Source organism: Rhincodon typus, chromosome 21 (genome assembly GCF_021869965.1).
Source record: "Rhincodon typus isolate 14 chromosome 21, sRhiTyp1.1, whole genome shotgun sequence".
Lineage (NCBI taxonomy): Eukaryota > Metazoa > Chordata > Chondrichthyes > Orectolobiformes > Rhincodontidae > Rhincodon > Rhincodon typus.
In genome coordinates, this window is record NC_063352.1 from 16,853,525 (window position 1) to 16,875,000 (window position 21,476).

At 37.6% G+C, this 21,476-nt stretch overlaps 1 protein-coding gene and 1 long non-coding RNA gene across 9 annotated transcripts in view; one reads left to right on the forward strand and one right to left on the reverse strand.

Annotated features, from left to right (window-relative positions):
* The window catches only part of prkar1b (protein kinase, cAMP-dependent, regulatory, type I, beta), a 158,674-nt gene that overhangs the window by 101,235 nt on the left and 35,963 nt on the right, over positions 1-21,476 (forward strand). For all 8 annotated transcript variants that reach the window (XM_020513726.2, XM_048609927.1, XM_048609928.1 and 5 more), the window contains 4 exons: positions 929-975; positions 7,489-7,647; positions 11,862-11,922; positions 19,511-19,632. In XM_020513726.2, the coding sequence (XP_020369315.1) occupies positions 929-975; positions 7,489-7,647; positions 11,862-11,922; positions 19,511-19,632 (389 nt within the window). The remainder of the gene's footprint in view (positions 1-928; positions 976-7,488; positions 7,648-11,861; positions 11,923-19,510; positions 19,633-21,476) is intronic.
* Positions 1-21,476, reverse strand: part of LOC125485710 — a 44,473-nt gene that overhangs the window by 2,002 nt on the left and 20,995 nt on the right. Inside the window, exon 2 of the long non-coding RNA XR_007264417.1 lies at positions 13,738-13,881. This is a non-coding gene — a long non-coding RNA (uncharacterized LOC125485710). The remainder of the gene's footprint in view (positions 1-13,737; positions 13,882-21,476) is intronic.

Genomic DNA, 21,476 nt, shown 5'->3' on the forward strand with positions numbered 1-21,476 from the left:
ATTACACTGCCTTGTGAATCATATTGTAGCAAACATAAGTAACCTACAAAGGATACTGAACAAATACAAGTACTTGTTGCACCAGTGGGAGATTTTCTGTACAATTAATAAATACTTTACGTTATATTACAGCATAGCACTTTGCATTTCAGTAGGTTCTAAACTAGATCAACACTGATGAAAAATATGAAATGTAAGTTTTCTTCAAAATCTTTCCATTTTTCAACATACTTTGCCAACCTTTTGATGGAAGAAATTTAAGACAATAAGGAATTCTATTTTATTCTTTATTTAAACAAGAAAAGTAGACACATTACAAAGTTTTCTGTTTTGTACATGAGCCAAATTTTCGGCTGACAAAAATAGGCATGAGTCCAGCATGTTAGGTTTTGAAAATCTAGACTCCTTCAGAAATATTGGAATTTAGGGTTAAATAGATGTCATGAGTCTTAGTCTGAGGGTGACTGAAAGGAAAAGTGGCCTTGTGGTTCTGCTACTAAACAAAGTACTGGTACTTGAAGATTGACTATTAAAGATGAGGCTAAGTGGAGGTGGATTAAACTGGACATCTAAAGTCTTAACAAATCTGACAACTGTAGAGCTATGCCTTTGAAAACTCGGAGTCTGTGAGCTTGAGTAGGGAATTGTTAAGCCTTCTCAGACTCTTTTTTGGTTTTCAAGTCAAGACAATAATTTATCTCTGAAACTTGAGAAAAGAAAATTTTTGGTTCAGATAAAGAAGAGGTCTTAGGATATCTTTAATGCTTGTCAAGAAATTCTTTAGCTTGTTATTACATGTACTCTTTTGACGTAGCAACTAAAACATCCTAAAATGCAATGTGTTGTGAAGAGAATTGTTGATTTTAAGCTTTCCTATCTAAATATATTTTAAAATGAAACCTTTATGTGTTGCTCTTTCTGTTCTCAGGTGACGAGGGTGACAATTTCTATGTGATCGACCAGGGTGAAGTTGATGTAAGTTTTTTAAAAATACTTTTAAATACCTGTGATTTGTTGTGCATTTTAAGGTGAGTAAAAGTAATGCTTATGGATATATATATGTAGAATAATGCATTGGTATTTTGTGCCATTGGTGAATATTTGAAGGCAATATTGACCTCGGCAAAGCTGACTTTTTTAACACATGCTGCACCTGTTGAGCCAGGATGATCTATTCATGGACTTCTGATTCAGTGCAAGGAAACAATTTAACATATATAATCACTTTCTGCAGGTCACATCAGTATCTGCTAAGCCGTGTTTTTTTTAAATCAACTTGTTATTACACATCTCTAGAACAGGTGGGACTTGAACCCAGGCTTCCCTGTTCAAATATAGGGACATTGCCACTATGCTACAGGACCCTTTTTATTTGCTTATTAAATTATTTGCAATGAGATCATATGGAATTGGTCTTCATTGTAAAATCATGCAATTCTAAATTAAACCAAATTATCATAGTTAATTACCGTAATAGTGTTCAAGTATTTTGTACAGTTACTACACAGTAACTTTAATTACAGAATTATATTAAAAAATTCTTTACAATTAGACAAAAAAAACCAAGGTCTATCAAAATTTACCACCTGCTAACTCATACTAAAAACTTAACATTCTCAACAAATCATAGCACTGATTCTGAGCAATTAGTCTACAGCAGACCGAGACATCAAAAAAGGAAAACCCCAGTGGCAGAGAACTTTGATAATCATAGATTTGAAGCCCAGGTTCCTCCCAACCATACTACTGCTCAAAGTTCAGATTATATAATCATAACTTATTTTCCTCAAAAATGTCTGTAATTTGCATTTTAGTGATTCAATGCTTTCTGCTTGTACTGTCTCTAAGACGGAAATGACACAACTCACCGTAACGGAGTGGACAGTTTCTATTCCAAGCGGAGTAGAACAACATCGCTTCATCGAAGGCCTCACTGATTACGTCACCTAGCATGGTGACGAAACATCTGAACGAGAACAAGCCAGCTCGGTGAACAAGTCAACAACCTAACCCACAACCCGAGCTACAAATCTTTACTGAAACTTTAGCCCACTTCAAGCAAAGACTGTGTCCCCTGGTTCAGTTATTTCTAGTCTAGGTGAAGCAACTCCTGTTTTATGTTATCTTGTCTCTTTGGAATCTTGAAAAGAGCAATCATATCCCTTATCTCTCACTTTTCCAGTGAGAATATACTGGATTTGCATAATCACTCTTGTAGTCCAATCCTTGCATCTACTCATTTATTGTAATTGCTCTCTTTATCATTTCAGTAGGAGCCATGTTATTTTGTCCTGTGGTGACAAGAACCTTAAGCACTGTTATAAATGCAGTTACACCATGACAAAATGGACAGAATTACCATAGTACAAACTCATTGTTTTAATATGTTCAAATGTCTGATGTATTTTACTCACTTCCACGAGATGTTGTTGCAGTAACTTCACCTTATTGCCAGTTAACACCCCACGAATCTTTACATTTCTCATGCCATGCTATGTCTCAGTTATGCATTAAAATATATTGATTAAATGATGTAATCTCTTTAAATTGTTGCTTTGTAGAGCTGACTTGTAATGTGCCATGTTGAATAAAAGTATTTTGAAATTTGTTTTGAATTTACCCAACTTCAAGCAAAGGCTGTGCCCGTTCTTGAATGGATCTGAATTGAAATTACTTTCACCTATAAATTTGTAACTCTACAAGTTCTTCATTTGCAAAGAATTACAAACTTAAATACAAAACTTTGTAAGGTCCAGTTTTGATATTCATTGGTCTTACCATGTATGCATTGTAATGCATTACAGAATGATATTAGTTCAGACAATATAGAATCTGTGTGGGTAGAATTGAGAAATACTAAGGGGCAAAAATCATTAGTGCATGTGGTATATAGACCACCGAACTGTAATGGTGATGTTTGGGAGTGGTATTAAACACTAAGTCAGAGATGCATGCAGTAAACAAATATCTGTAATTATAAGTGACTTTAATCTGCATGTACATTGGAAGAATCAAATCTGTCACAATACTACAGTATAGGAATTCTTATAATGCATACAGGAGTGCTCTCTGGACCAATATGTTGAGGAATCATTTAGAGAACTGGGTATCATGCAGTAAGAAAGAGATATTTGGTAGTTGTGAGAGATCCTTGGGGATAAGTGACCATAATATGCTAGAATTCTTCTTCGAGATGGAGAATGAGGCAGTTGATTTTGAGACTAGGGTCCTGAATCTTAATAAGGGAAACTACAATGGCATGAGGTGTGAGTTGGGTATGATAGACTGGGAAATATTACTGAAAAGAACGACAATGGATAGTCAAAGGCAAACATTCAAACAGCAAATGGGTGAACTACAAAAATTATTTGTCCCTCTGAGTGCACACAGAACAGTGTCCAAATTGTGGGTAACAGAGGGAAGTTGAATATAGTATTAGACGCAAAAACAGTATACAATTTGGCATGAAAGAACAATGGACCTGAGTTTTGGAAACAGCTTAGAAGTCAGCAAAGGAGGATCAAAGGTTTGATTAAGAAGGGGAAGATAGGGTATGAGAGTAAGCTTGCAGGAAACATAAGAACTAACTGTAAAACTTTCTCTAGGTATGTAAAGAAAAACAGAGGTTAAAACTAATATAGGTCCATTACAGTCAGAAATGAAGGAATTTATAATGGGGAGCAAATAAATAACTGATGAACTATATTCATACTTTGCTTCTGCCTTTGCAAAGGAGGACACAAATAACATACTAGAAATGATGGGGAACACGGGGTTTAGTAAGAGGAGGAACTGAAGCAAATCTGTATTAGTAGAGAAATTGATGGGGATTGAAGGCTGATAACTCCCCAGGGCCTAATAAATCTACATTCCAGAGTACTTAAAGAAGTAACCCTAGAATTGGGATCATCTTCTAAGATTTCAGATTCTGGAACAGTTCTTATAGATTGGAGGGTAGTTAATGTAATCCCACTATTTAGAAAGGATGGTAGAGAGAAGATGGGGAATTAGAGTTCAGTGACTTTGAAGTTGGTCGTGGGAGAAATACCAGAATCCGTTATTAAGGATTTTACAACAGTGCACTTAGCAAACAGAATCAGACACAGTCAGTATGGATTTACAGAAGGGAAATTCTACTTGACAAATCTAGTGGAATTCCTCAAGGATGAAACTAGTAGTGTTGATCACAGGGAACCTGTGCATGTGGATTATTTGGACTTTTCGAAGGTTTTCGACAAAGGTCCCATATCAGAGATTAATGTGTGAAATTAAAGTCTGAACTTTTTTTTTGGATGGATACAGGATTGGTTAGAGATAGGAAACAGTAAAAATAAGTGGGTCTTTTACTGAATATCAAACAGTGACTAGTGGGGTACTGCAGGACTCCGTAATAGGACTCCAACTATTCTCTCTATATATAAGTGATTTAGATGAGGGAACTAAATGTAATATTTCAAAATTTGCTGATGACACCAAAGCTGTGTGGAAGTGCGACCTGTGAGGAGAATGCAGAAATGTTGCAATGTGATTTGGACAGGCTGAGTGAGTGAATAAACGCATAGCAGATGCAGTATAGTGTGGATAAATGTGAGGTTATCCATTTTGTTAGCAAAAATAGAAAGGCAGGTTATTATTTGAATGGCTGTGAAATGAGAAGGTAAACTGTCCTTGTTCACCAGATGCTGAAAGTAAGTGTGCAGGTGCAGCAGGTAGTAAAGAAGGCAAACTGTATGTTAGCCTTCAAAGTAAGGATTTGAGTACAGAAACAAGGCTGTCTTGCTGCAATTATACAGGGTATTGATGAGGCCAAATGTAGAATATTGTGTGCAGTTTTGGCCTCCTTGTCTGGGAAAGGATCCACTTATCATAGAGGGAGTGCAGTGAAGGTTTACTAAATTAATTCCTCAGATGTCAGGACTCGGATATGAAGAGAGATTAAGTCGGTTGGGATTGTGTTAACTGGAGTTTAATAAAATGAGGGGAGATCTCATAGAAACTTAGAAAATTTGAACAGGTCTCGACAGGTTAGATGCAGGAAGGATGTTCCTGATGGTCCAGAACCAGGGGGTTATAGTTTAAGGATATGGAGTAAAACTTTTTGGACTAGGATAAGGAGACATTTATTCAGGCTCACAACTGAAACTTCCACAGGGTCACCACTGAGAGAGTAGTGAGCTTGTGGAATTCACTACTACAAAAAATGGCTGAGGCCAAAACATTGTGTTTTCAGGAAGGTGGTAGATATAGGTCTGTGGCTAAAGAGGTCAAGGGATCTGGGGGAGAGCTGGGTTATAGTGTTGAGCTCTATGATCAACCATGATAATATTGAATGGTAGTCCAGGCTCAAAGGATTGAATGGCCTACTCCTGTTCCCATCTTCTGTTTCTATATTTACTGCTTGATCAGAAATTTTACACATCAGCCTCTTTGTTTATTGGGGAATGAAATGCAGAATTGTAATTTTGAGTAGTGCGCCTGACATTCACAGTGTTGTTAACTACTACAATCATGTAAATGTTGCTGCTGATAATCCGTACTCTTAACTTTCATAATCAGCAAAAGTTATGTGATAAAAATTTATCAAGCTCTGGGTTTAATTTTGTAATTATAACTGAGCTGAGGCAATCTGTTTGAGCTAGGAGACCTTGCAGTGGTAATGTTTGAGCTGTTTCCTTTTCAACACCTGGACAATTTATGCGAAATGGTCAGGAACAATGTGCTAATGAGATGTGCCTTTTTTTTTCCCCCAATTGAGCGACATAAAGGTCAATAGAAAGTACCAAAGTTGAAAAATGTCAGAAAAAGTGCAATTAATGAAGTAATAGTGATTAAGCTAGACTAAACTTTTGGTATTAAATATGTAGATTATAGGAGGAAGGTGAAACATAAGATCACTCATCCATTCACTTGGTCTTTCAGAAATGCTTACAAAGTATCAAGCAGATAGGAAGAGACCGCTATTTTTTTCCTTTTCCTTGTGCAGATCCTAAGGCCAATTCTAATGCCCAACCTTTAGCTGAGCTGAGGTCAATGACACCAGTGCAATCCATGGATTGAATATAGAGCCTTTCTAAACTGTTGTTTAATATGACCTGAGTTTGCCTGCTGATGTACTGAAGTGGGATTCATTATTTTTCAGATTTCAGTTTTAATAGTAAAATATGAATAAAAATGTAATCCTTCATATTTGGGAACAAAGTTGTTATGATGTGCCTGATATTGCAGACCACTAGGTAGGAATTGAACAATAATGCTTTTCTTAAGGTTTAAATATGGCTTAAATCTGCGTAGGTGACAACCGGAGAGCCAGATGGAACTTAAGCTCTTTTAAATTTGGATGATGCTCGGTATAGAGGGGAAATCTTTATCTTAAACTATTGTCCGCCCTAATGCAACAATTGATTAAGCATCCAGTTTTAAGAGTCAAGCAATAATTTGTCCCTAAGTTCTCACTCATTTATTTCTGAGGACTGTGACATAGAATGTATCTCGAATCCTACAGATATGTGTTTGAATATGCCTCTCAAGATACCCTTTAAGAACATATATCGTTTAGTCTTTTAGCACTGTGATCAAGTGCAAGATTAGTATCTATATTAAACTAATCCTCCAATATCACACTTCAAACAAGAGGTTATTACCTTCAGGAAGGAAACAGTTTAGATAATAAAATTGAGAGCATGGTAATTGTGTACTTCAGATTTAATTGAAACATCCTATTAAGTAATCTTTCCCTATACATCTTGAAGATCTCATGGAACAAAACATTTTGTCAGAAAAACATAGTGGTGCTAAGAAGTATCTCAATTATAATTTATAAGGTTACTTATGTTTGTACTTGTGGACATTTTGGAGTATTATCTTTTTTTTATTATTAAAGTCATATCCACATGATGGTAAAGGGTGTAACTTCCAGAGGCCACGGACCACTGATAAGGCCTTGGGAAGATTTGGGTGACATCCGAAATCTCAGGAGTTTACTTTAGATTATCTAATCCCTATGAGAATGTGCCTGACAATAGCAAGGGACTTCATGATGTGATGTGCAATTATTTGCACAGACAAATATTGTATTTTTCTTAGTTTCTATCTGTCTTTTCTAAATAAAAGGTAGTAATAATATGTAAATGTAATTAAATAGCATCAGGTTTATTGGTTTTGATAATTCTAATATTTAAAAACATTCTGGTTGTTCTGTTTCTTGATCCTATATGTTCTAAATGCAATACAAAATAACTGGGTTTAGAAAACCATGCAAGCTTGAAATTTAAAAAGGAAGTTGTATCTTCACATTTAAGTAGCCAGATTTTGAAATCCTTTTGGCAAGCTATAATGTTTCATTGTTGTGTTTCACAAACAAAACTAAGGGTCTGTAGTTCCATTTTTACCCCAAGTAAGAATATTGGAAGAAGAAATATCAATGTGTTTTACCTGGTTGAAAGAGAAGAAAATAGAGATGACGTGGTTGACATGTTTTTTTTTCCATAGGTTTATGTAAATGGAGAATGGGTTACAAACATTGGAGAAGGTGGCAGCTTTGGAGAGCTTGCTCTGATCTATGGCACACCAAGAGCCGCAACTGTCAAGGCCAAGACAGACCTCAAGCTGTGGGGAATTGACAGAGACAGCTACAGGCGCATTCTAATGGTCTGTCTTAAATTACTTCACCATTTTTCATTTTACTACAGATTCAGGGATCTGTTGATTAAGAAAGATCATTCTAGTCTGAAGCCGAAAGTTATTGTGAATAACAATTTTAATATTTTTTCAATTAATTCCTGACACACGCAAAATTTAATCAACTTATAATTTTGGATGAGTGCAGAATATTTTGGATTTGTTTCATTATATTTATTTGCAAACAACTTACCACTTGTGTTCAATATTACCCAAACTTGGGCATCGTAAATAGAAAAAATTGCACAGTATAAAAACAAATTATCCTGGTCCCTGAAAAATTGTTGGTTGGTTTTGTGTAAAAATACATGTGAAACATTGATTGTGTAAGTTTGCGTAAAATTGAAGTCACTCCCTTCTAAATTATAATATAAACTCTGAAATAAATTACAATGACTTTTCGCGCTGTGAAGAGCTTTTTGTTCTTGCTCTTTGGGTTTTGTCTGTTGCCTGTAATCTGCGTAGTTTCAGATTTTTCATTTTTGTACAACCAGGCCCTACCAGGAGACCATAAGAAATGTGAAAGTATCGAAATGAATTTATTGATACAAGATGAAACAAATGAGTACTGAAAGCCATTTCTGTACAGAGAATAGTTCTTCTGGCAAAGCATAACAGTATTGATTTCTAATATCAATGGTGAAAGAATGATCATTTTTAGTGATGTAGTTTGATAGGTCACCGGTTTTTCTTGCAATTAAGTAGTTACATGCTTGTTTGTGCTTGGAAGATTTTAAACAGTAAATTATAAATCTTGATCTATCTTCAATGGAAAGCATCTGACAAAGGTAGGGTATTTAGCACAAAGGGCAAGAGGGAGAAAAACTGGTTTACAAGAATTTTGAGCTTCTTCATTTTACTTTCTAATATAAAATTACAGAAAGACGGTGGAGAGGTTCTGGCATATGTTAACGTTTCCTACCTCTTGGTTTAACAAATCCTTATTCAAGTGAAGAGACAAAATAACTATTTTAGAATTAGCGTCAGATTTCAAATGTGATTATTTTTCAACCCAGAGTTTTTGGAGGACAAAGTAGAAGAAGTGCATGCTGAAAATATTTTCACATTCTGTGGGCTTTGATCCAGAGTTGAAAACTTGATATACGTCATGTGAGGGAGTATTTAAACAAAAGTCGAGAATGCAGTTACAGTTCTTTTTTGATACGTTTTTAAATCACTTCATATATTGTTTGAAATTCCACCTTTAAAAATACCATATATTCACATTTCCATTCATTAAAATTTGCTGGAGCACCCAGAAGAATGTTCTTTCATTTTCTCAATTATTTTGTAAAAAGAAAATTTGTGGAATGGATCAGTATCAGTTGCCTTTGAGTAGTGTTATCCATGAACCTCAGAAATGTAAATGCTCTCATTATAGGGATAACTTCCTACCTTTGCACTTTCAGCAGGGAATGTCATCATTGGAACTTGGGCCTCAAACTGTATTTTCATGAAGCCGTTCAATTAAGTGTACCAAAATGAATGATGCACCCTCCTTGAAGTTGCCCATCAGGAGTGAAAATTTGCAGGCTTATCCTTCACATCTAAGTCCAAACTCATTTTTATTTTTAAACCTTTTAAATCAAATGCCTTCAAATTTGCAAAAAACTGCTTTCCTGGCTGTATGGCAATTGCTGCTAAGTCAGGTTACATTTAAAAACAATCATGTTAATTTCTATAAATTGCTAAAGAGCAACATTTTGTGGATTTTTGGATTTTTCTCATGTATAACTCCATTATTATTATTCTAATCTAATGGGTATTGCTATAATAGTGGATCGTATTGATCAGTGCATGATACCAGGAACTGGTATGTACAGCAACTTTAGAGCACCTTTAACATAATGACCATTTTCATGCTGTGGAAAGCCAACAGTAAACTTGGAAAGGAGATCCCTTGGAACAGGTTATACCTGAAATTTTAGCCAAAGGGATGGATTCTGAAGTAGGTGATGGAGGTGGAGAAGGTTAATGACATGGGGCCCAAATGGAAGAGAGGAATGAGACCAAAATCAAAGAATACAGAGAGACAAATGGGGAACAGAAGAATAGATTGAAGGCTGGATGAATTTACAGAGATGGTTTAGGTAAAGCCATGCAGGGAGTTAAAGACAACAAAAAGGCTTTTAAATTTATGCCATTGGGTTTGTGGAATTGACGTAGATCAGCACAGATTGGTATGATTGAGCAAGTTGTCCCTGTTGCAGAAGAGGACATATGTTTTCGAAAAATTGAACTGTATCGAGGGTGCAAGGTTTTTGGAAACCAGCAAGGAAGGTGTTGTGGTAGTTAAGCCACAAGGTATTCAAGTTTTGTGATGTTACGGAAATGCAAGTAAGTGATCCTTATGACAAAGAAGATATCAAATTTCAACTTCCACTACCGCAGGTCATTAAGATTGTGAGGATCTGGATCAGCCTGAGATAGACACTAGTGGGATTAAGTTAGTGGTAAAGGAGCGGATTCTGTGGTGATTTGCAGTAATTAATTCAGCCCTACCAACGTGAAGCTGAAGGAAATTGAGTCTTCTAGCACAGAGGCAGTTGAGGCACTGATAGAGATAGTGGTGATGTAGAGCTGAATTTTATCAGAGACAGATTTGCTATGTAGTTTAATAATGTTCACAATCTGGATGCTAGGTGACTTTCGAGTGAAGACATTGGAATAAAAATTTGTTGCTGGACCATTTTCACCTACTTCATGGCAGTAGTGGAGGCTTTGGAGAGAAGGTACTTGCTTACATTTTGTGGCTTACATGATGTGTAATTTAAAAGCTAGGAAGGAAAAGAATGGTGAGGGAAGTAATTCGACGCCATACAAGAATGTATTCTAATATTTTGTACATTATGTTGGATATACTAAAATTCAACAGTGGGAATAAAAAGAATCATTGTTTTAATTTCTTTGAGACTCTAAGTATGGAATTAAAAATAATTAAATGCTGAACTATGCTTGATGTATGTTTTTTTCACAATAACAAACAAAACCTGGGAAATATTTTGGATATTTTCCTCTTGTGTAAAAGAGTTGTTAAACACAATACATTTAGTTTATTAAAAATAATTAAATTTGTGACCACAATTCCTTTTTCCGTATAATTTTGGATCAGCATTATCACCTGCTATGTTTTTGTGGTATCTTTCCTCAGCCACCCTCCCTTGGTCAGAAAGCAATATTAAAAACATTATAATAACCACGTATGCACACAGGAGTATGTAGAATAACTTCAGGGTATTCAGGTTCAAAGGATGAGTACAACCTGTCTAATCTCATAAAATTTAAAACATCAGTGCTGTGACACTTTGGTATACTGCTTTATCTCTTTTAGCCTTAGAAGCAGCCTGATGACATACCATGTTTTATGCATTAAGTAAGTAAAGGAGGCTTAGAATAAGTGAACCTTGTACAATCGCTCATTTCTATTGTTTGGGGAAGATTTGCTGCCCTGTATGAATGAGTGTAATTGTTCAAATATACAATTAAGGTTAGCAGGGCTGCTAAGGTGGCTCGTATGTCAAATTTTGTTTTATCACTTGGGATTCCAGATGTTTTGGGAGAATTGCATTCAGTGATCCCTTTGTTTTTGAATGAAAATAGAAAACAAGAGTTTATTTATAATTTACATAGGGCTTGCTATTCTTGATAATCAGGGCCATTAACAGTGATTGAATACATCAAATTCAGTTTTATTCCATCGCTTTCTGAGGGTATTACTGTTTTGGCGAGGAGCTTTCATTCTGGAAAACAGTTTATTTTTTGAACGTCTAGCAAGTGTTTTGAGACCGGCCTACATAAACTTGAATTGTTATTCATAATCTAATATGTGTTAATTGAACACAATGAATACTACTTTTTTGTATGGATGAGATGAACTTAAAATAAATTGAAAAGAGGTCAGGAGTAATTGACTGAATATTTTCTTGTCAAAATGTTTGAATGAAATCAATTATGACATGAAAACATAGCACATTGGATAATACTAAACTAGATGCACATTTATCCAGAGAAATCTGTCATCTTTGAAAATACGCATTGTGTATTTTACCAAAAATCTTGCTCATGGCTTATATGCTACGTAGCACATGGATAGATTTTAACTGCTGAAAAGAAAATAAGTAACAGCTGCTGAAACAAATCTACTCAAATCAACTAACTTCCATATATTCTTTCTTTTTGATCAGGGTAGCACACTGAGAAAGCGGAAGATGTATGAGGAATTCCTGAGCAAGGTCTCCATTTTGGGTCAGTTGTCAACTGTGTGAATGCTGGTTATTGCCACACATGTAGTTTGTCTGGAGATAAGTCTTTGTTCATGCCTAAGCGTTTTACGCAAGGGCCAAAAAACACTGTCCTGTGACTGACCTTAAGTAGCCCTTGTAGAACAGCACACAAAAATGTGAAGTGGCTGACATTTGGAAACTTTTCACTCAGTGACCACCATCAGTGGAATTTAGTGTCTGAACTCTATCCTGCAAGGTATTTAAAGTGATTCAAGTTCTTTAATACAAATAGACATTCATGTAATGGGGTGGCAGGGTGGCTTGGTGGTTAGCACTGCTGCCTCACAACACCAGACACCCAGTTTCTGTTCCACCCTCGGTCGACTGCCAAGTGTGGAATTTGCACGTTCTCCGTGTCTGCATGGGTTTCCTCTGGGTGCTCCAGTTTCCTCCCACAATCCAAAGATGTGCAAGTTAGGTGCATTAGCCACGAGAATTGCAGGGTTACAGGGATAGGATACACGGATGGGTCTGAGTGGAATGCTGTATAGAGGGTTGGTGTGGACTCGATGTAAGGATTATATAATCTTATGTGGGAAGTTGGAAAGAAAGATTGTGTGGTAATTAGTCTGTAACATCAGACTGTGACTCATTATTTCACTTCATTAGCAAATGAGAATTTTTTTCCCAGGATGATGGTAGTATTACCCTCTTGTGTATTTTTCCATAAGCTGAGCAAACTAGTAATAAAGAATGAGTGGGTCAGTGTTTGTTCTTTTACTGATTTTGTAATCCTGTCAGGCATTCTTGAAGGTCAATTTAACTTCTTATTTAATGTTGTGTTTTGCTTTGATTATTCAGATACCAAGAAATTTGGTCATGTTCTTGTCCTTCAAAAATAAGAGGAAACCAAAAATGTAATCCCCAATGATCAATTACTATTGGAAGAATGCAAATTTCATTTGGGGGAAAAAAAAACACTGACACAAAACCTTGATTCCTTAGCTATGTGATAGTGCTGTGATAGTGATTTGTCTTGATTTTCCTTGCCAATATTTTTTAATGCTCTTGCCTTTCCTTGCCTGTTTTGATTTATGTCATTCCTCCTCTAGATTTTTTGCAGTATTGAGCCCTTAGCATCTATTAAAAACTTTAACCCTCTCTCTTTTAAGCTTCTTAATATCCAGGGGGCACTGGATTTATTAGTCTCATGCTTTTTCATTTTAGAAACATGAATGCTCAAAACTATCATTACCTCTTTGTTAAACACTTCTCATTGATCTAACACTATTTACTTTCATACAACTGCTGTCATTTCACTTTTAGCTAATCACATGTAAGCTTAGTAAAATCAACTTTTCCCGAGTTTAGAATATGTCTTCCTGTTTTATCTTTGTCCTTTTCCGTGACTACTCTCAATCGAAATGAACTGAATCAAACATGACAATGCTGAGGAAAAAGGTAGTTCAGTGCACTTGAAAACGTGTAAAAGTTAACCTCAGTCATCTTATGAGAAACAGATATGCTGACCATGCGAAGTAGAAAGGTGCAATTTGACAACCTCAGGTTTCCATCACAGTTGGTGGAGTCTTACCAACTTTTGAGCCAGTTTGCCTACTGCCTCCCAAACCTGCTTGATGCTTCTATGTCTGTATATGCTCTTGTTTAAAGTGTTAATAACCAACACCCTGGGGTCCTTTCCTGCCTGAGCCAGGTCTCCGTCAGTTATCCAAATGCTAGTGACCTGCAGCATTTCTCCCTTGACCAGCTATGGAGATGTGATAGTTGTATGTTCATGAACATGCGCTGCTGATTGTAATCTAGCTGAAGTACCCACCAAGATGTCAGTATCTGCACTTGAAGGGTGCAGGAGGCAATTATGCAAATGCATCCTCAGAGTTCTGTGGCTTCCTTTGAGGAGGAGTAGGAAGAGATGTCTGAAGGGGGTACTCTCTTCAGGGTCAAACTTGTGCAGCTTCCACTATTGCAGGAGACAAAAGAGAGAATGAGTCATGAACAAGGGTTAGAGGTTTGGGTATGTTAAGGATACATTTACAGTGGTCTTAATGAGGGAGTAGCGCAACAACAGTTGATGATCCTGTCTTGGTTGTCAGGACATAGACGTTTCAGGATCATCACACGAACGGTCACAGTCTTCTCTAGATAAACAAAGGAATAGCTGAATAGGACGGGCTTTCTCTGCACCACTCCATCCACTGCTGATAAATTGAGATGCTAACTCACCTTTGTAATCCTCCATCTCTGAGGCAGCTCTTCACACACATAGGAACAGTGCAGGGCAGCTCTGGGCAGACAGCACTTTACCTGGTGCACAACTGTGTTTAAATATAGCACTGGGAATCTTGAGAGGTCCCGGCAGTTGCAAGTACTTTTGCCTTTGCAAGAGGACTGACCAGATAAGCAGGCCATCATTGAGGTAAGATGCATAGCTAGTAACGCTAGTAGTTTCAGTGAGTAGTATGAGCATCCGAACTAGGGCTCACAAAGAGAAATCTTCTATGAAACTTATTAAAATTATCACTTAGCCAGTTTCTGTTCAGATTGAGCCCAAAGTGTCTATGGATCTTTGTGAGAAATGTCTGATGTGGTCTTTGTGACCAGGCAAATCCAACACCAAGAAAACTCTTTGTGTTCATCAAGGGTATTCAAAGCGGGCAGGTGATGGCTTTGTGCTATTATCATTAATCTATCAATCAAGAAACCTAGGGACTTGTTCTGCGAACCTGGATTTTCATTCTGCCATGGCAGATGGTGGATTTTGATTTCAATATAAGTCTGGAATTGAGAGTCTAAAGATGACCGTGAAACCATAATTGATTGTCAGAAAAACCCATCTCGTTGACTAATGACTTTTAGGGAAGCAAATCTGCCATCCTTACCTGGTCTGCCTTACATGTAACTCCAGACCCACAGCAATGTAGTTGACTTGAACTGCTGTCTGGGCAATTAGGGATGAGTAATAAATGCTGGCCTAGCCAGTGACACCCACATTCTGTGAGTAAATAAAATGTAAAAGAAAACTGACTAAAGCATTTGTTTCAGCATATTTCAAGGCTCTTTGGATTGTTCTCCAGAGATTTGGAAGACAAAGAAATGTCTTCACAGTCCTGCAACCACATCATGATATGACTGCACTGTCTTGAGTGGGAGTACTGAAACAGATGCCTTAAAATATAGGTTGGTGTCAAATAAGATTGTAATACTATGTACCATACTAGTGACAATTTACCTCAGTGGTTATTCCCCGCATCAAAAATCAACTTCCCTCTGGTGTGAGTATCAAATTCTACCTAGTTAGAAAAACTTCAGAAAACGCAGTTACGCATGTGCCAAAAGTAAACTGACCACCACAGACATACAAAACCTTCTGTATGCAGATGACTGCAGTGTTGTTGCCTACTCTGTACTGGATTTGCAGACTTCTTGATCCCTTCAATTCTCTTTACAAGAAATTCAGACTGTCCTTGAATGTTTCTAAAATGAAGTTACCACTCCAGATCTGGTCAGTCAAATATTCTACCTTTGAAACAGAGACTGTGCAATATGTTAAACACTTCCCACACTTTGACAGCCAGCTTTCTCAAAAGGACACCATTGAAGAGGAGGTCCAACACTGAATCAGGTCTCCAGCTCGCCCTTCTACAAACTATGCCAGCATGTGTTTGACAATAAAGACTTTTGCAAGTCAACAAAAATCTACATGTACAGAACAGTTGTCACTACACTCCTGTACTTAATTGAGATCTGTGCTTCAAGTTCACTTAAGAATGCTCGAGAAATAACTCCAATGACGAACCCAGCAAGACCATGACAGGGATATGTTTAAAATGCTGCTGTTTGGGAAACTGGAACCTTATGATGTGGGTGTGGAGGATTGATCCTAGTACTCTGAAGGAATAAGATACTTTTTTTAGACAAACAGGATAGAAGGGGGACACCAACATAAAATCATCCTCCTGCCCACTTGTGGTGCCCTGACTCAACCCCAAACTATTTGTTAATTTGCAGCTTTACATGTTTAACACAGCAAGTAAATTTCCTGGGGAACCAGTTACTGAATTCTTGATGAGACTGGGCAAATTGGTGGAACACTGAGAGTATAGGAATTTCTAAACTGAAAATGCCTTCAAGAGACTATGTTTGGTGGCCTGACATAGACATGGATATCGAAAACCTGATCATACAGTGCAGAACCTGCAAGGAGGGCCAGGAGGCCACATCAGCAGCCTCATTGCACCCACAGGGATGACCAAGGAGATCCTGGGTTGAGTACATGCAGATTCCACAGGGCCATTTGTGGGCTTTACTTTCTTAATCCTTATTGATACCCTTTCAAAATGAGTTGATATGCACCGAATGGCCTCTACTATCTCTTACAACGCCATAAAAATCTCTGTCGATCCTTTACTGTGTATGGTATACCTGATGTCCTTATAACAGATAACAGGACCTGATTTCCCAATGGGGAGTTTCAGACCTTTATGAAGACAAACCAAGTGAGGCACATCTGCACAGCACCCAACCACCTGTCTTCAAATAGTTTGGCTGAGTGGGGTCCAGGATTTCAAAAGTAGCACGACAAATCAAACTGCAGGTTCTTTGTCTACCAAGCTTGTATGTTGCCTCTTCAACTAAAGGAGAACACTGTATATGATGACGGGAGTAGCCTTGGTGGAACTATTAATGGGCTTACACCTTTGGACTAAGCTTAGTCTGACTTCCCAAATTTGGCTAGCAAGATTTAATTAAAACAAGAAGCCTAAAAAAGGGCCACGATGGATATAGGCCAGACAGATTCAAACCAGAGGATAAGGCCCATGTGAGGAACTTTGGGGATGGCTCTCCATGGATTTTCGGAGTTATCCTTTTTAAAAAAAAAAAGAATGGGACTGGCATTGTACACGGTTAAAATCAGGGAGAAGACTGCATAAAAAAAACACACTGACCACATCTGTCAGCAGAAATCCTACGCAGAGGAAATTGTTTCAATGGACTTGCTACCATCAGCATCCTTTGTGCCAACTTGTGGTCATGAAATTCAGCCCACTGAAAGCTTGAGTGCCAGCCCTAAGGACTACGAGGGCTCAGTCTCTGAGATGGAAACAAAGAAAATGACGGAAACTGAGTGGGAGGTTACCACTGAGGACAAGCCCTCTGCAATGGCTCTTCAGTCTTTGTGGATGAGATGTATGCCTACTTCTTATTATATTCCCCTTACCAGACCCAGAAAGCAACAGAAATGGGGCCATGAGCAAAATTACACAAGAGGCCTTATTGTCACAGGAGCGAGGACAAACTATTGAATTTGGAGAGGGAGGGATGTGATGACCTCTACGAGGCCCTTGGGGAATCACTAATCGATCTCTCTGTGGAGCTTGTTGAGTATGATTTCCCTTGGTAACAGGCAGTGGCCTGCCCAATTGGAACTCATTACCTGAGCACTTAAAAATAAGTAGAGCAAACCCAGTGGGCTTTGCTTGTAAATATTCGGTTGGCGACATGAGTGTTTTTACTGGTGGTGGTAATTAGTTAAAAGAAAATGCAAGAAAAAATATCATGGCTGTTTTCATGGTAGGAAGGTCACTCATTTGTGTGTGATAACACTTCTGGGTAGAAGAGGAAAACAAAATCAAGCAGACCCAGATTCCCCCTTCAACTCCATTTTGATTTAGTCTCTCTCCCTCCCCCTCACCTTTAATGATATGCATTGCTCATAATGGACTTTGCTTGTTAATATTTAATTTGCTACAGGTGATACTAGTGAGGTCAGATTCCAGTGTTTAAGTGGATTGTGGCAAAATTATGAATTAAGTTAATTATCTAACTTGTGCAATCACATCATTCTCAAATAAAATTGATTTCAATGGACACTGATGCCTACATATGACTATCCTTGGAATCATCAGCACAAGTAGGAGTTCCTACTTAGTATGGTTAAGTCTTAATGACCCCTGCATCTTTTCAACACTATCCATATTGTTACAAAGCGGAGGATCCCCCCGCCCAAGAACTAAAACCAAAACACCCAAAGAGGAGCACCTCGCCCTATAATCTGTGAAAGGAGTTTGAGGAGTAGTGTAACCTGCTTTTCAGCAGCGTCTTGTGGTTAAATAAAATAAATCCCTGACACTCAGTTTTAAAAATCAATAAGTAACGATTTATTTATCTAACTCTAACAGTGAACAAATTAACTGAACTATCAATAAACTGAATAAATCCCTTCTAAAATAAAAAATATAGAATTTAGTCTCTCAAAATTACAGCCAGGTTTTGTGTCTTCTGGAATGTTCTATGCCTTCTCCATCGATTCTTCAGTCAGGAATGCTTCTCTGTCGATTCTTCTGTCACGAATATTAACTAGTTGTGCCATGGGTACCTTTGTTATTTAGATGGTGCTTCCTTTAAGAATTAGAGGAGGCTGAGAGGGCCGGCAATTCTCTCTTGAGAGCTGTGGAATTAGCCCTGGCGGATGGCTCTGGGGTTTTGTCCAACTGCCTCCTTCTTTTATACCCTTGATGACATATCAATTTCCTTACAATAGCATTGGTCCTATGTTGTCAAAACCATCAGAGTTAAATTTAATTGGTTTTTGGTATCTAAGTACCTGGTTCAAATTGATTGACTAAATTCAAAACTTGCTGTTATGGTTAAAAACTGCTGCTTGACCTGCTAGCTGTACGGCCTTTTGAAACAAATGTTTCAATTAGGTGCCCTCTGTGTACTTGCAAACTTTCAAGCTGCTGCTCACAGACATCCATTTTAAATCTCTAAGCACAGAAAAAAGGGACCACACAACGCTTTCCCTCCTAGAATTTTCTGTTTGTAAAACGCTAACTTCCTGCCTCCCAATCCACAAGTACTCTACCCACTTTCGCAACAGTATTGCCTTGTTGATACTTTTGTAGCCAGTTACAATATGCTAGTAAGTAAAATATACATTTATGGTGTGAAAAATTGAGGCTTACTACTGATGGGAGTATAGCATGCTATGACTAAAAGGGGGCTTAACTTGTATGCTGAGTAAATGCAAAACGTGATTTTTGTGGCTTAAAAACTTGTCTGGTACACCAGGTTGATGTGAGCGCTGTGATCTATGGTGGTTAATTTCCCTTTCAGTCAGTGTAATTGGGGTTGACCCAACCATACAGTCAAATGCTAGGGTCTTGTTATGGTTTGGAAGGGGTGTTAATTCATCTTGGGTGCCAAAAACCCTTGGTTCAATGTTTGTTTATTGTGCTTCAGAAGAAAGATCACATTTATATAGTGATATATTATGTTTCTCTAATGTTCCAAGCTACTTCTCATACGATCAGTTGCATACTTTGAAGTGGGATAATTATGATTATGTAAGTGAGAATGTATAATGCAAGAAATTTGAACGTTACAGTAGCTCTTTGAGGTCAGTTTTGTTGAACATGATATAATTTATCTCTTCCACCATCCGTGCCCCATCCACCCCACCTCCAACAACCTGCCTTCTATCTAAAACAATAAGATGACAAAAACCTGCAATGAATCAATGGTAGGAATTTTATCTGAAAGATACATTTATTAACCATCTAAGGTGGAGTTTTATTTACATTTTGTAGAATCTTTGGACAAATGGGAACGTTTAACTGTGGCTGACGCACTGGAACCTGTCCAATTTGAAGATGGGGAGAAAATTGTGGTCCAGGGTGAACCAGGCGATGACTTCTTCATTATCACGGAGGTAATATTTAAGGATAAGCTGCATAAAGAATAAAGTGCATCTGATGCTTCAACAGTTACCCAAGCTGAGAAGCAAATATTTGTTCTGAAGACAATGTCTATTATTTCTGAAGGTATCAAAGCAAACTGTTTTAGCGAGAAAATTTATCTTGTTTATCTAGTCTTGTTTATATTTATTACTTCTGACTAAATGGAAGGACTTCAGGTGGAATTTGATACTTTTTTGAAGAAGCCCTATTGTGTTTGCATAAGAACAGCAAGCCATTCATCCTGTCAAGTCTGGTCTGCCATTTGAATATGTTTGTGGCTGATCAAACACTTCATTTCCTTTACTCGTAGTATCCCCAATGCCCATTTACGTCATGGGTAATCAAAAACATATCAAATTCTACTTTAAATATACTCAGACTGAGCTTCCACAGCTCTCTGGGGTAGAGAATACCCAAGATTCACCACCCTGTTAGCAAAATAATTTTCTCCTTATTTTTAAATCATATCTACATCCATCCTGTACTCCCTTCAAGTGCTTTTCTGGTTTCAGTGAGATCACCTCTAATTTTTCAAAGCTCTAGAGAATGCAAGCCCAGTTGCCTAAAGCCTACCCATAGGGTGATCCCATCATAGGGCAGTCCCATTATCTCGGGACCAAGTTGGGCAATTTTTGTTGCACTCGCTCTCTGACAATAATATCGTTCTTGAGAGAAGGAAACCGAAACTGTACCAAGATCTTATACAACTGAAGCAAGGCTTCACTTTTTCTCTACTCAAATCCTTTTGTGGTAAAGGCTAACATTCCACTTGACTCCAACAGCTTCCTGCACCTGCGTGTTAGTCTTTGGTGACTTATAGAAAAGGAGAGTCCAAGTCCTTTTGCACATTGACTGTTTCTGTCTTCGCACTATTTAAGAAATGCTCTACATGCTACCAAAATGCATAACCTCACCTTTTTCTACATTACATTCCATCTGTTTTTCATCTTCCTCACAACACATATTCCCACTTAGCTTTGTATTATCTGCAAATGTGGAAATATTATGTTTGGTCCCCACATCCAAATCATTTCTATGCAGTGTGAACGGCTGGGGCTGAATTAGTGATCCTTGCTATTCCCCACTAGTCACAGTATGCCAATGCGAGAATGACCTTTTGATTCCTTCTGTCTGTTTTCTGTTTGTTAACCAATCCTTAATCCATGCCAATGTATTACTTCCTATATCATCTGCTTTAATTTTGCTAACCAACCTCATGTGGGAGTGATTATTAAAAGCTTCTGAAAATCCAGATATATTACATCTGTTGACTCCCCTTTATCAAACTTGTTAATAACATCCTGAAAACAAGTCCAAGTTTGTTTCCATTTGCACATTCATGCTGACTATGCTCAATTATGCCCAATCAGATCATTTTTATCCAGGTGTCCATTTATTGCACCCTTTGGATTTTTTCCTACTAATGATTTGAGATTAGCATGCCTGAAGTTCCCAGTTTTTTATTCCCTTGCTTTCTTAAATAGTGGAGTGACACTTGCAAGCTTCCAATCTGCAGAAATTATTCCAGAATCAATGGAATGTTGGAAGATGGGTACCAATGTTTTGACTTTTTTTATAGCCTCTTCCTTCAACACTCTGGGGTGTGGACTATTAGGTTCCAGCTCCATTTAATTTCACCAGTACAACCTTCTTTCTAATACTAATTTCCTTCAAATTATCATTCTCCCTTGTCACTTTGACTTCTAATTCTGGGAGACTTCTTCTTTCTTCTTCAGTGAAAACAGGCACAAAGTGATCATGATATAGGGGACAACAAGGTGCAGGGCTGGATGAACACAGCAGGCCAAGCAGCATC